The 15,688-nt window shown below is 41.7% G+C and overlaps 1 protein-coding gene across 1 annotated transcript in view; it reads left to right on the forward strand.

The window, feature by feature from the left end:
• SLC15A1 (solute carrier family 15 member 1) overlaps positions 1 to 15,688 on the forward strand; it is a 121,633-nt gene that overhangs the window by 42,566 nt on the left and 63,379 nt on the right. Inside the window, exons 11-16 of the mRNA XM_073569541.1 lie at positions 1,641 to 1,730; positions 2,083 to 2,127; positions 2,828 to 2,860; positions 2,941 to 3,029; positions 6,080 to 6,161; positions 8,071 to 8,202. Of these exons, the coding sequence (XP_073425642.1) occupies positions 1,641 to 1,730; positions 2,083 to 2,127; positions 2,828 to 2,860; positions 2,941 to 3,029; positions 6,080 to 6,161; positions 8,071 to 8,202 (471 nt within the window). The remainder of the gene's footprint in view (positions 1 to 1,640; positions 1,731 to 2,082; positions 2,128 to 2,827; positions 2,861 to 2,940; positions 3,030 to 6,079; positions 6,162 to 8,070; positions 8,203 to 15,688) is intronic.

A 15,688-nucleotide genomic window follows, 5' to 3' on the forward strand; every position in this document is an offset into this window, starting at 1 on the left:
GGACAAGTACCGAACGGCTTACATGTCCCTACCTTAGGGACTATTGTGGACACCACTTAGGGTAGCGCACTGCGTACAGAATTATACAGCTACCATTGAAGTTCAAAGGGTTGACAGTATGCAAAAAAAAGAGAAACAAAAGAAGGCACTGGCACTGCTCAAAATGACATTTTGTACTGACCGGACAAATTAGGATATCTAATCACAAAACTCAAGATAAAAAGCGGACGGCACCGCTGTTACCGTGTGACTTCAAATGATGTGCGGCATACAGAAGCCCAGCAGCTGGGAATCTCGGGTGCCAGACCTGGAAACAGTCAATCCTGGGAATCCATGCAAAGAGAAAAGGTCGCACTCATCGAGATCGAAGTTTCACTGATTTATTGACATATCATGAACATGTCAAGTCGGGGGAGTGACATAAGGAGTGCAAGGAAGGCTGACAACGGCCGTTTCGCGCTGCTCGAGCGCTTCAACGTTGAAGCGCTCGAGCAGCGCGAAACGGCCGTTGTCAGCCTTCCTTGCACTCCTTATGTCACTCCCCCGACTTGACATGTTCATGATATGTCAATAAATCAGTGAAACTTCGATCTAAATTACGATATCTATCCACAACGAAAACAACATGATGACGGGTGCTCAACCTTAGAAATATAGTCCATAAATTGTAGTTGAAGTCCAGAAGGCAATAAGGGACACTCACCAATTTATGTAAATCAATCATTTTATTGCGTTAAGTTTAACACATCACACCAGGGAATACATAGAGTAATAGGCTAACTGCATGTGTTTCGCCTGAGAACCACGCTTCCTCTCAGTCTTGATTATTTATCTCACTAACTTCTTTATATGACACTCATCAAACTTTATTGTTATCAACAAAAAGGTCAAAAACAACTTCAAACACATTTAAATGATGGAGCTTATTTCTGTAAAACCAACTACTGACGTTATTCATTTCGGGAGAAATCAACTGAAATCATCACAGATATTTAGACCCCCATCTGATTGCAGTACAAGCTCTGCTTCTCTTTTCAATGCGTTCGATTTATACGCAGATGTGAGCGAGGCCTAAAACTCTTAAAGGGGCTGTCCACCCTTATCCTTAGGACTGGTCATCAACGACCAACCTTCAGGATAGGAAATTAATATAAAAGTAGTGACCAACCCATGTAAACATTGGTCATATGATTTTCCTTATATAGATGAGTTTAGTTATATACCACTGCATATACCACAAACTGCGTTAAACCTGTTAAGAACTGATTTATCCAAAGCATAAAGCTTCCCAAAGAAATGTGTCTGACATTGTTAACATTTTTAGAATAATTACAGTGCATACACAAAAAAAAATGTATTTTGGAGTCTTTCTAACCAGTTTGCACCATGCGTTTTTTTCTACAAAGTGCCCTTTTTTACACTATGTGTTTTATGTTTTTGCACCTCTTGTAGGAAATGATTAGTGTCCTACGACTTTGATAGCGTTGAATCCCTCTCCGGCATATGCCAGCCAATCTTATGGGTGACTCCAATGATCCCGCAGTCCAATATTTCTGTACAGAATCCAGTTACTGTGCTGTATGGTACAATATACAAATAAATTATATGATGTAACTTATTTCTTTTCTTTTCATTCTTAGGAACTTCTTATTGCCCAAGTTAAGATGGTTCTTAAGGTCCTGTTTCTTTATATTCCTCTGCCAATGTTCTGGGCTCTTTTTGACCAACAGGTAAATTGTGGCCTTGACTACAATCCGTTATTAAAATGTCTTGTTTTTATTGTTAAAGTAGTTGTTGTGTAACGGGTTAGACGTTCTTTATAACAGTTAAAGGGTTTGTGAGACAGAAAAGTCAGGCACAGTGACACATTAGTACATATGGTACATCTGGGATCAGTTAGGCCCCTTCTCGTGAATGGGATCAGCGACAGCACAAGATCCAGCAGATGTATCCCATGTGACACTGTGTCTGGGAAATAAAAGACCCTTTATCTAATCTTATACAACCCCTGTAAGCAGTGTCAGTGTGCTGGAGGGTGTAAAAAACATATACTTATTACATTTATCATCAAATTTATTAAAGGGTTCAAGATGGACTCTGCAAGCCACCACTATGGATGGAAACTTCGTAAGTAATTTAGAAATGCCTATAACCTAAGTTTGCATATAAGACCTTAAGATAATAATAAAACATTCCCATTTCCACTAAATGTAGTAACTATGGCTGGAGTTGAAGGTGTAAACCGGACTGAAACAAATCCAGACACCACATTAATGCCTTGACTCGCCTTAATGAAACCCTATCTGGTACAACTTTTAAAAGAGAACTAAATCTAGAAATTAATGATAATAATTTGTTAATCTCTTATTCCGTCGGATTTTCTGCATGTTCTGTAAATTCAGAGTTTTAAATAATACCGTAATTAGCACAAAGGTTACATTTCTGATCAGTTCCAGTTTTGTTAGAAGAATGATGGCGATTGTCTTAGTAAAAGATTGGATTTTACCACTGCGCCCTACTGCAGAGAAGGCAGAGGCGGGAGTGCTCCAGCCAGTTACCTCACAGCCAGACACAAGAGAGATTTCTTCCTACATTTATAACCAAAGGAGTGGGAGGAGAAAGAGTTGGAATAGTCTTTTTTGCTTTGTCCATTTTTTATCTTTTTTTGACCCGATTGTTTCTCCTCTCAGAGAATGTTGGAAGCAGAAAATCAAAATTTCCAGTTCGGCGTTAATAAAACGTTACTGGTTTGGGAGCAACAAATACATGAATCCGTTACAAATTGCAATTATTAACAGTACTATAATATATAACATTTTTTTTTCAGGGTGCAATTCAGATTCAACCAGATCAAATGCAGGTAAGTGAACAATATTTTTGCATCAAATAAATAGTTAATGCTTTTTTTTTCTAAAATTCCTAATTATTTTTGTATTGTAGACCGTGAATCCAATATTAATTGTTATTCTTGTGCCAGTGATGGACATCGTAGTATATCCCCTCATTAGGAAATGCAAACTAAACTTCTCGTAAGTATGACAACTGTGAACTACAAATCTACATTAAAGGGAATCTGTCAGCAGGTTTTTGCTATGCAATCTGACAGCACATGATGCAGGGACATAGAGCCTGATTCCTGCCATGTGTCACAGTTTTCACTGCTGTAGATCTAGCAGAGCTCAGTTGTTGAGCTGTGTATAAACCCGCCCACATCACAGCTTTCTGTGTACAATGTATCACGAGAGAAAGCTGCTACTCAGTGCTGGGGGAGTGGTGGTATCAGCAGGTATGAAGCCCTCTAGCGCCTAGCCCTCTAGTGATAATCTCCTGCTGATAAAACTCTGATTGTATGGAAACAGCAAAATACAGCCCGATAAGTGACACATTTCTGGAATCAGGCTCTCAGCCCCTAAATCTCAGATTACATAGCAAAAAACTGCTGGCAGATTCCCGTTAATAACATGAATACTAACATTGTTATTTTATTGCTTCAAAACATCTAAGAAAATTAAGGAACTTTAGTCTATGCTCACACTTTGCATTTTTGCAGCAATTCCCACAGGCAAAACCTGCTCTCTTGGCAGTAAAGAAGCAACGTTAAAAAAGCTGGTTTTACGAAGTATTTGTCACATTTTTTGCTTAGTTTTTGGTACTTTTTTTGCTGTGTTTTTGTCAGGTTATATTTGTCTCTTGTGCATGCTGATAAAGTTTAGTTCATAAAAAAAAAATCTGATTCTACTTCATCAGGTTTAGGCACAAACAAAGCAGCAAAACCTGATGCCTGAGTTTTTGCAGCATTTTTACCTTTTCATGTATACAGTTTTTATGCAGACCTAAACACTTCTGTGACTACAGGCTACAGAATAACCTCTGTGTGCAGCTGTTACTGCAGTCATGTGTAACTCATCTCCCTCATAACTACAACACATGGTTTGTAGCCATAGAAATACATAGGTCTTCACATGGCCTACATACATAAAATATTAAGATATCTTACTGTTCAATGTGATAAATGTGCCTTACCTAAAGGCTCCGGAGACTAAATTTAGGTCAGGATAGTCATGCAGACACTATGATGCAGTGGGGGGAAAAAATGTATTTCGTAAGCTACCCATTATGCAAGTTCTCCAGCTTGAAAAGATGAGAGAGGCCTGCAATTGACATTATATGTAGACCACAACTATGAGAGTCAAAATGAGAAAACAAATCCAGAAAATTACCTTGTCTGATTTGGCAAGATTTATTTTTCAAATTATGGTGGAAAATAAGTATTTGGTCATCTAAAAACATGCAAGATTTCTGTCTCTCACATACCTGTAACTTCTTTAAGAGGCTCCTCTGTCCTCCACACATTACCTATAGTAATGGCACCTGTTTGAACTTGTTATCAGTATAAAAGACACCTGTCCACAACCTCGAACAGTCACACTCCAAACTCCACTATGGTGAAGACCAAAGAGCTGTTGAGGGACACCAGAAACAAAATTGTAGCCCTGCACCAGGCTGGGAAGACTGAATCTGCAATAGGCAAGCAGCTTGGTGTGATGAAATCAACTATGGGAGCTATAATAAGAAAATGGCAGACATACTGATAATCTCCCTCGATCTGGGGCTCCACGCAAGATATCACCCTGTGGGGTCAAAATGATCACAAGAACGGTGAGCAAAAATCCCAGAACCACACGGGGGGACCTAGTGAATGACCTGCATAGAGTTGGGACCACCGTAACAAAGGCTACCATCAGTAACACACTATGCCGCCAGTGACTCAGGTCCTGCAGTGCCAGATGTGTCCCCCTGCTTAAGCCAGTACATGTTCGGGCCCATCTGAAGTTTGCTAGAGAGCATTTGGATTATCCAGAAGAGTATTGGGAGAATGTCATATGGTCTGATGAAACCAAAGTAGAACTGTTTGGTAGAAACAAAACTCATTTTGTTTGGAGGAGACAGAATGCTGAGTTGCCTCCAAAGAACACCATACCTACTGTGAAGCATGGGGGTGGCAATATCTTGCTTTGGGGCTGTTTCTTTGCAAAGGGACCAGGATGACTGATCTGTGTACATGAAAGAATGAATGGGGCCATGTATCCTGAGATATAGAGCGCAAACCTCCTTCCATCAGCAAGGGCATTGAAGATGAAACGTGGATGGGTCTTTCAGCATGATAATGATCCCAAGCACACCACCAGGGCAACGAAGGAGTGGCTTCGTAAGAAGCATTTGAAGGTCCTGGAGTGACCTAGCCAGTCTCCAGATCTCAACCTCATAGAAAACCTTTAGAGGGATTTGAATGTCCGTGTTGCCCATTGACAGGCCCAAAACATCACTGTTCTAGAGGAGATCTGCATGGAGGAATGGACCAACATACCAGCAACAGTGTGTGCCAACCTTGTGAAGACTTACAGAAAACTTTTGACCTCTGTCATTGGAAACAAAGGATATATAACAAAATAATGAGATGAACTTTTGCTAATGACCAAATACTTATTTTCTACCATAATTTGCAAAATAAATCTTGCCAAATCAGACAAGGTGATTTTCTGGATTTGTTTTCTCATTTTGACTCTCATAGTTGTGGTCTACTTATGATGTCATTTACAAGCCTCTCATCTTTTTAAGTGGGAGAACTTGCACAATTGGTGGCTGGCTAGATACTTTTTTTTCCCACTGTAACATTATCTAAGATTGACAGCTGAGCTCCAGCTATAAATACCAGGATAGGAGAAATTTCTGATTCTGGACGTTTATCCTACTAGATACTGAGTTCAATGTCAAAAGCTGCATATAAGGAGTTTATCAGATAAAGGGTAATTTACGGAGAGGCCATGGGTCAACATGGCTCTAAAAATGAATGAATAAAATGTCATTTATCACTTTAGTTTATTCTGTTACTCAAAAAATGACATGTTCTTTAAAAAACAATCGTTCATACTATGTCTTTAATAAACTTATCCGTGAGTTTTCCTGGAAACAGTGGCTGAAGTGACTAATCCTACCATGCCAGTGCTATCACTCAGATAGAAGCATAATGTACCATACACTCATCTCTCAATATGAAATGTTCACATTGCATCTGCAGACCTCTGAAGAGGATGACTGTGGGCATGTTCCTGGCTGCCATGGCATTTGTTGTTGCTGCTATTGTACAGAAAGAAATTGATGTAAGTACCAATCCTTATTATTAGAGATGAGCGACTTTGCCTTTTTTAGGGTCGAGTCGGGTTTCATGAAACCCGACTTTCTCAAAAGAAAGAAATCGGCCGATAATAGGGAAAAGTCGGGAAACACGAAACCCAATGCAAGTCAATGGGGAGAAAAGTTGGCAGTGAGTGGAGGACTGTAAACACACCTGGCATGAATTTTAACCCCAGAGGCGGCAAAATCTCTCTCTCTCTTCTCTCTCCCTCTCTCTCTGTCTCTCTCTCCCACTCCCACTCCAGCTACGCTCCCACTACGCTACGCTGCGCTTCTCTCATTGGCTGAAAAAAGTCACGTGCAAGCATTCGGCGAAACCCGACTTTGACGCTTGGGTCGCCGACCGCATGGCCAACTTCACACTGTGGTCGGGTTTTGTTTTATGAAACCCGACTTTGGCGAAAGTCGGCGACTTTTGAATCTGATCGACCTGTTTCGCTCAACTCTACTTATTATCATTAAATCACTGACATCTTAGAAATGACAACATGTCCATGTCAATGGGATGTCCAAGTGAGCAAAATCCAGGCAAAATGCAATAAACTACAAAGTACACATTGCTCACTTGTTATATCCCCTGCGATCCAGTGTCGATGCTTTGCTGGTCCATCACCGCCGGTCTTTTCTCACATGTCAGTGGTGATGGCATGCTGTACATTGGCACAATCATTCGCAATAACCTAAAAGTGAAAAAATGTTACATTGTTTCTTATTACAGTCTCTGCTATCAGTTTTCTTGTGATCTTGCACAGCCCCTTTTATACAGTAATCTATTTCAGCTTCTTAATTTAAAATATATGTCTAAATTGTGTCTTTTTATTATTTTAACTTTTTTTTTACTCTATCAGTTCATTTTTTATTTTCTCATGCAGAATAAATATGGTTGCTTCAGGGAAAATGTAGTACTATCGAATGAGGACATAAAGGTGTAGCGTGGCGTAGGGCGGTAGCCGCGTACAAAGCACTCATCTCCTTTTACGCCCTGGAGTGGTACATGAAAGTGTGGGTCCTGAGTGGGTGCTGTACTGAGAGGGCCTCATGCCCGTTCAGGCCACATGTAGCCGGTGGTGTGGCCTGCACCAGGACCATGTGTTTTCCAGTTCAAAGAGGAAGAATTTCTTTCCAACACAAATTTTTTACTGGGTGGTAACTTGCAGCACATTCCACCATCCTTGCAGACAAGCAGGATCTGCCAGAGGAAGAGATGCTTATTGTCAGTGGTTATAGAGAAAGTCCTTCTACGATGTGTTGTTCATATAACTCTTAAAATATAAACTAATATATAGCTGCTACTCTGTAATTCATTTTTATTGGTTTAGGCATTGCTTTTCTGAAATTTTGCACTGCTAATTGTATATTCTCGCTCTGTGGGTAATGAATAAGAAACATTCTCCAGCAATACAGTATAAGGAAATTATTGATACAAGCTTCATCCAAGGCTACAGTACATTCACACTACCATATTTTTGGTTTTCCTAGTCCATGAGTGCTCAAAAAACTTGGATCCCACATAGCAGATAGTATCTGAGTTTTATGGCTATCTTGTCATTATTAACATTCGTAACTGTTTCTGGTCTTGTCAATTTTTTTCACTGCTGATGCGTAAAATGACTGCCATATGGATAGCATACGGATGACAATACAGATGAAAAATCAAACATTTTTTTCTTGTGAAAATGGGATTATTTTTCTTTATACGCTCGTGTGAACTGAGCCTCAGTCACATATGTGGTATGGAAAAATGGAAGTTATACGACACCAGTGTGAACAGAACTTTAGTTGATAACTTGTGTCAATCTAATATTATTTATATGAATTAATGTTCTGTACAAATATTTATTTAATTGTATCTCTTATTTTCTATTTTTCCTACAGAAAACGCTGCCAAAATTCCCCACTGGCAATCAGTTACAAGTCAATGTCATAAACTTGGGTACAGACAACGTCACTGTTACTTTTACAGAGAATGTGCGCTCACCTGGTCCCATTTCAGTACCTTCTCTCCAGGTAACACAGGGTTTCTACTCATTTGGCTTTTTTAGTGATTCACTGGTTTGAGACAATTTAATATAAAATGAGTTTATGTCTAGTAAATAAAGTTTTATACACAATAATAATCTTCCTTCCGCTCTAGTTTTTGCAAAACTATTACCCATCATAATGTAATCTGTCAGAGCATTAGAGTTTTAGCTTTGTAGCGGCCTGAGCAGCACAGCTTGGAGAATACTGATCAGGAGAAATGAATGTATATTGGAACAGTTATCAAATCTACTGCAAAGTGTTTAGTCTCATCATGGACACATACTGTATGTCTTTTGATGCTATTTTGCAAAGAATTGTAAAAACCAGCAAGTGTGAATTACATCTTATAATGGATTATAATATACTGGTCTTTCAGTATACTTATGTTAGGCCATGTTCACATGCTCAGTATTTGATCAGTATTTTACATCAGTATTTGTAAGCTGTAATCAGGAGTGAGTGATAAATAAAGTCGTGACGTGTTTCTGTTATACTTTTACTCTGATTGTTCCTCTCCTGGTTTTTACTTACAAATACTGACGTAAAAAACTGACCAAGAGTGATTCATTTGCATGGCCTTACATAGAAATCTTTGTGCCCCATAGCAATAGACCCCCCAACCCTGGCAAGTTTACTGATAGGGTAGGTGCACACAGTTAGTAAACAATGCTGGTTGGACACTCCATACCTCCGCAGCGTCCAGATGTTACAGCATAGAGGATGGGATTTCAAGAAATCCCATGTCAACTATGCGTGCACCGACGCCTGCGGATCACCCAAGGAGGCGGACATGTCTGTAGCATATCAATTTTATCTTGCGGAGACGCGAGTCTCCGCAAGATAAATTTCACCCATACAATGTATTGGACGCGGTGATTCCGCACGGTTCAATGAATGCGGAATCACCTCTGTTCAAAAGCCGGCAGCGCACATGCGTGTTGTGAGCAGTCACAGAACAGAATGCCTAACAAAGATGGGGAAAGTGACATGTATTGCAGCACTTACACAGTAATTTTGCCCTTATTATGACCACAACACAAAGTATAATGTCCCTACAGTGCCCCCCACACAGCATGGTGACCCAAAATTTCCAGCATATCAATTGTAAAGCCCCACTGTGATCATAAACACAGTAGAATGTCCACACAGTTCCCCCCACAGTGATCCCCAATGCAGTATGGTGCCCTCGCAGTCCCTCCACACAGAATGATGTCAATCACAACTCCCTAAACAATATTATACTTCCACCACCTCCCCCACACAGTATAATACCCTTGCAATTTTGCCTGCTTCTAATTTTATAAGAGGAGGCCATGGGTTCAGTAGAGAAGGAACCAAAGATACTTAGAGATGTTGTGTTAATTATTATTCCACAGGTCAATGTGGTATATCTTGTCCTGCAGCCAAGAGAGAACACAACCTCTCTCTGCTGATCAGCCATTCTCAGCAGATGTTTTTGCTACAGTCTTTCTTGCCGGTCATTCAGTAAAGGTTAACTAAAAGTTTCTTGGCCTCAATCCATTCCCACCTACCAGGTGCTTTTTTGTACTATTGTTGTCTTTTTATGAGGCAGATAAACCTAATATCAATATCAAGCTTTGCATACTTGGCACTATCCTATGCACTCTTCTATGGTTGTTTCACCAATGCAAAAGGCTCCATGCTATTATTGGGTCCTCCATAAAATCAGGTGAAAAATGCAAAAGTCATATTAACCTGAAAGTGTTTTTTTTGGAGAGGTTCCACTCCAAAAAATTGCATGAAAAAATGCTTGTATTGTAGCAATCGGATATTTTTAAAATCTAACTTTTATTATTTGAGGATAAAATACAAGGTGCTCAAACAAACAACACATAAAATAGTTGACGGTCTGAGTACAATAACGGCCACTCATGACGCTTGGCTCCTGTAACCCCATGTGACTCCCCTGATGAGTGTAACGAAACGCGTAGGGAGAAGGGGTAGCGCATCTGGCAATATGGGCAGTATATGATTGAAGCCCTGAAAACTGGTGAGACCGTTCCTTTTTTATCATGGGGGTTGTCTTCTCGTGTTTAACCGCTTCCCGACCGCCCACTGTAGATAAACGTTGGCGCTTGCTGGGCTTTGTGGAGCGCCGACGTTTATCTACTGTCGGCGGTTTTGTGCCCCCCGGGACCCCCACATACCTTATAACGCGGGGATCCCGGTGCACAATGCATGCTGGGACCCCCGACGTCATCGAGACCTGATTGGTTCAGGTCCTGATGACGTCAGCGTCACAGCAGCCAATGAGAGCGCTCGCTGGGAAAGCTGCTTGTTTCCCGGCAATCTCACTCATTGTAACGCAACTTCTCCTCTGATCTAACACTGACAGATGATCAGAGGTGAAGCAGCGTTACTGTGTGACTAGATCGCTGCCTGGCATAGCTGATCGCTGCCTGGCACAGCTGTGCCAGGCAGCGATCTTGTCACACAGTAACGCTGCTTCACCTCTGATCATCTGTCATTGTGAGATCAGAGGAAAAGTCGCGTTATTATGTGCCAGGCAGCGATCTTGTCACACAGTAACGCTGTTTCACCTCTGATCATCTGTCAGTGTGAGATCAGAAGAGAAGTGGCGTTACTATGAGTCAGATCGCAGGGCAGCGATCTTGTCACAAAAAGAAAAAAAGTAAAGAAAAGAAAAGCAGGTACACAGGTTAGGGTTAGGGCTAGGGTTAGGGCTAGGGCTGGGATTAAGGTTATGGGTGTGTTGGTGTTAGGTTTGTGGTTAGGGATATGGTTAGGGCTGAGATTAGTGTTAGGGGTGTGTTGGGGTTAGGGTTGGAATTAGAATTGGGAGTTTCCACTGCTTAGGTACATCAGGGGCTCTGTAAATGCAATATGACGCCCGCAGACCATTCCATCAAAGTCTGCATTTCAGAACGTCACTACTTCCCTTCCGAGCCCCACCGTGTGCCCAAACAGTAGTTTTCTCCCACATATGGGGTACCAGCGTACTCAGGACAAATTGGACAACAACTCTTAGGGTCCAATTTCTCCTGTTACCCTTGTGAAAATAAAAATTGGAGGCTAAAAGATCATTTTATGGAAAAAAAATGATTTTTTATTTTCATGGCTCTACGTTATAAACTTCTGTGAAGCACTTGGGGGTTCAAAGTGTTCACGACACATCTAGATAAGTTCTTTAAGGGGTCTAGTTTCCAAAATGGGGTCACTTGTGGGGGGTTTCCACTGTTTAGGTACATCAGGGGCTCTCCAAATGCGACATGGCATCCGATCTCAATTCCAGCCAATTCTGCATTGAAAAAGTCAAACGCCACTCCTTCCGTTCTGAGCTCTGCCGTGTACTCAATCAGTGGTTTAGCCCCACATATGGGGTATTGGTGTATTCGGGAGAAATTGCACAAAAAATTTTGTGGTTCATTTTCTCTTTTTACACTTGTGAAAATAAAAAAAAATGGTTTTGAAGTAAAATGTTTGTGAAAAAAAGTTAAATGTTTATTTTTTCCTTCCATATTCCATTCATTCATGTGAAGCACCTGAAGGGTTAATAAACTTCTTGAATGTGGTTTTGAGTACATTGAGAGGTGCAGTTTTTAGAATGGTGTCAATTTTGGGTATTTTCTGTCATATTGATCCCCCAAACTCACTTCAAATGTGAGGTGGTCCCTAAAAAAAATGGTGTTGCAAATTTTGTTGTAAAAATGAGAAATTGCTGGTCAACTTTTAACCCTTATAACTTCCTAAAAAAAAAAATTATGTTTCCAAAATTGTGCAGATGTAAAGTAGACATGTAGAAAATGTTATTTATTAACTATTTTGTGCGATATCACTCTCTGATTTAAGGGCATAAAAATTAAAAGTTTGAAAATTGCAAAATTTTCTAAATTTTCGCCAAATTTTGATTTTTTTAACAAATAAGCACAGATCATATCTAAAATTTTTTACCACTATCATGAAGTACAATATGTCATGATAAAACAATGTCAGAATCAGTAGGATCCGTTGAAGCGTTCTAGAGTTATGACCTCATAAAGTGACACTGGTCAGAATTGAAAAAATTGGCCCGGTCACGAAGGCAAAAACAGGCTCGGGTGCGAAGGGGTTAACAATCCTTTATTATGGAATGTGGTGTAAGTAGGAGTGTGCACGATTGAAGACATATCCCATAATGTTTATAACATGGCCCGCATGTATATGTTTACCAATGAATCCCTCTGAATTATGAGGGACCAAGCTGATTGTGCTATGGTTTTTGTATATTATAAATGTGAAGTTTCAATATATGGCGGATATATTTCAGTATAGGCATTGGAGGATGATATGCAATACTGGATTACAAGTTAGATTGGTACCGCACTTTATAATTGAATTTGTATTTGTATGCAACATCCCTATATTGGTTGTGATAAGTTTAATACGAAGTGGTTAATAGACCATTACAACTAGGAGGTACCATAGGCCTACGGGTAGTTGCAATACATTTGTATATACAGGTACCGGGATAATTGAGTTTATGGTGTGATTTGACACCTAGAAGATGAAAAGGGCTGATGTTTGGGCATATATATACTACGCCTATAGGCATATTTCATTATAAGGTATCTGTTCCAACAAGAGGAGAGTATTTGTTGGGTTTGCACTATAGTACATCAACTATTTTATGTGTTGTTTGTTTGTTTGTTTGTTTGTTTGAGCACCTTGTATTTTATCCTCAAATAATAAAAGTTAGATTTTAAAAATATCTGATTGCTACAATACATATATATAGAGGTGGATATTTCCATTGCTGAGTTTATGAAAAAATGCTTCAAAGACTCTTTCTAGACATTCCTATTGAAAAAAACCTAAAGGATATGCTAGAATGAATTGGCGTGCATGCAGCTTGTAAGTGCATGATCAAACTGGCCACTAAACAGACAAAACCCAAAATAAAAGCATAACAAGCAAATACCCTGCAGTAAATAAATAAACAGCAATAGTGAATGAAAATAATATAGGGTGCATAGTTAACATGATTCTGGTAAACAAAATGCAAAAGCCATCTCACCACTTCACGGTGACCCTCTTAGGGATGGTCCTAACCTCTACTATTAAAACTTTACCGTTTGTCAAGTGACATGCATGTGGACAAGGGCTGAGAAGGACTGAATCTGGCTAGTAGACACACAGACATGGGGAGCCACATCAATATAATGTCCAGCTCAAAGAAAAGGCAGGCCAAACCTTTATATGCACAGGATTCCATCAAACTGAAAAAAACCTTAGAGAATAAACTGGTGTGCATGCAGCATGTAAGTGCATATTCACACTGGCCACTAAACAGATAAAACCCAAGATTTTCTTTTTTCACTTGGTTTGCACCTTGTGCATATAAAGTTGTGTCCTGCCTTTTCTTTGAGCTGGACATTGTATTCATGTGGCTCCCAATAGCTGTGTGTCTACTAGCCAGGTTCAGTCCTTCTCAGCCCTTATTCCACATGCATGTCACTTGACAAATGGTAAGATTTTAATAATTGAGGTTACGATCAGGGCGGACATACCGCATGTGCAGCCTGTGCGGCTGTACTGGGGCCCGGAGGTGGAGGGGGCCCTTGCAGGGCGGCTAATAATGAGGGCAATCTGGCCTGTGTTTCCGGCCCCGAGGATCTGGGGGGCCCCTGGCAGATTGCCCTCATGTGCAGCGGGCAGCTCCGCTAACTACAAGAGAAAATAGCGGAGCTGCAGCGATCCGTCCTGCCTGGCGCCCGCGCTTCCTCTCACATAGACAGCAGCGCCGCTGGATGATGTCATCATTCAGTGGCCATATGTGGCAGAGAGAGGAAGCGCGGGTTCCGGTGATGCTGCGGGAGTGCCTGCGGTGCGGACAGGTGAGAGGTGCAGTCCGTATATGTGTGTGTGTGTGTAGAGATGAGTGGTGGTGTGTGTGGGTGTGCATGCATGTGTAGCGCAGTGGGGGAATGTGCAGACAGGTGAATGTTTCTGTGTGTGTCTGTGTGTGTGTAGGTGGAGGAGAAGGCCGTGATGAGGGTGATGGGGAGAAGGCCATGATGGGCGTGATGGTGAGAATTCAATGAGGGGGGTGATGGAGAGGAAAATGATGGAGGTGATGGGGGAGAAGGCCATGATGGAGGTGATGGGGAGAAGGCAATGATGGGGGTGATGGGGAGAAGGCCATGATGGGGGTGATAGGGAGAAGGCCATGATGGGGGTGATGGAGAAGGCCATGATAGGGGTGATGGAGAAGGCCATGATAGGGGTGATAGAGAAGGTGGCCATGATGGGGGTGATGGGGAGAAGGCCATGATGGGGGTTATGGGGAGAAGGCCATGATGGAGGTGATGGGAAGAAGGCCATGATGGAGGTGATGGGGAGAAGGCCATTATGGGGATGATGGGGAGAAGGCCTTGATGGGGGTGATGGGGAGAAGGCCTTGATGGGGGTGATGGGGAGATGGGGGTGATGGGGAGAAGGTCATGATGGGATGATGGAGAGGGCAATGATGGGGTGATAGGGAGAAGGCAATGATGGGGGTAATGGAGAGAAGGCAATGATTGGGTGATGGGGAGAAGGACATGATGGGGATGATGGGGAGAAGGCCATGATGAAGGTGATGGGGAGAAGGCAATGATGGCGGTGATGGGGAGATGGCAATGATGGGGTTGAAGGGGAGAAGGCCATTATGGAGGTGATGGGGAGAAGGCCATGATGGGGTGATGGGGAGAAGGCAATGATGGGGTGATGGAGAGGGCAATGATGGGGACAGTGGGGGAGGAGGAAATGATGGAAGTGGTGGGGGAGAAGGCAATGATGGAGATGGGGAGAAGGCAATGATGGTGGTAGTGGAAAAGACAATGATGGGAGTGATGGGGAAGGAGGCAATGATGGGGGTGGTGGAGGAGAAGGCAATGATGGAAGTGGTGGAAAGAGCAATGATTGAAGTGGAGGAAAGGGCAATGATGATGGATGTGGTGGGGGAGAATGCAATGATGGTGTTGGTGGAAAGGGCAAAAATGGGGGTGGTGGGGGAAGAGGAAATGATGGAGGTGGTAGAATGGGCAATGATGGGAGTGGTGGGGGAGAAACAATGATGGGGTGGTGAAGGAGGAGGAAATGATGGCGGTGGTGGAATGGGCAATGATGGGGTGGCAGGGGAGAAAGCAATGATAGTGGTGGGGGAGAAGGCAATGATGGAGGTGGTGAAGAGGGCAATGATGGAGTGGGGGATTGGGATGGGAGGAAGGGGAACTTATAATGGACTAAGGAACAGGGGGAGGTGGAGGAAGACATTATTATCGCTTATTATGTCTAACACAGTTCCTTAGTATATTGTGTACTCATTTATTATGTATCACACAGTCCCTTAGTATATAGTGTACTCACTAATTCTGTATAACACCATCCTTAGTTACATAGTTTCCTCTTTTATTATGTCCTAGCTGAAGAGCCCAGCGTTGCCTGGGCATACTAACCAACTGTGGTTAGT

The sequence above is a fragment of the Dendrobates tinctorius genome, unplaced genomic scaffold, assembly GCF_039654945.1.
Source record: "Dendrobates tinctorius isolate UK_male_01 unplaced genomic scaffold, ASM3965494v1 ptg000026l, whole genome shotgun sequence".
Classification (NCBI taxonomy): Eukaryota; Metazoa; Chordata; class Amphibia; order Anura; family Dendrobatidae; genus Dendrobates; species Dendrobates tinctorius.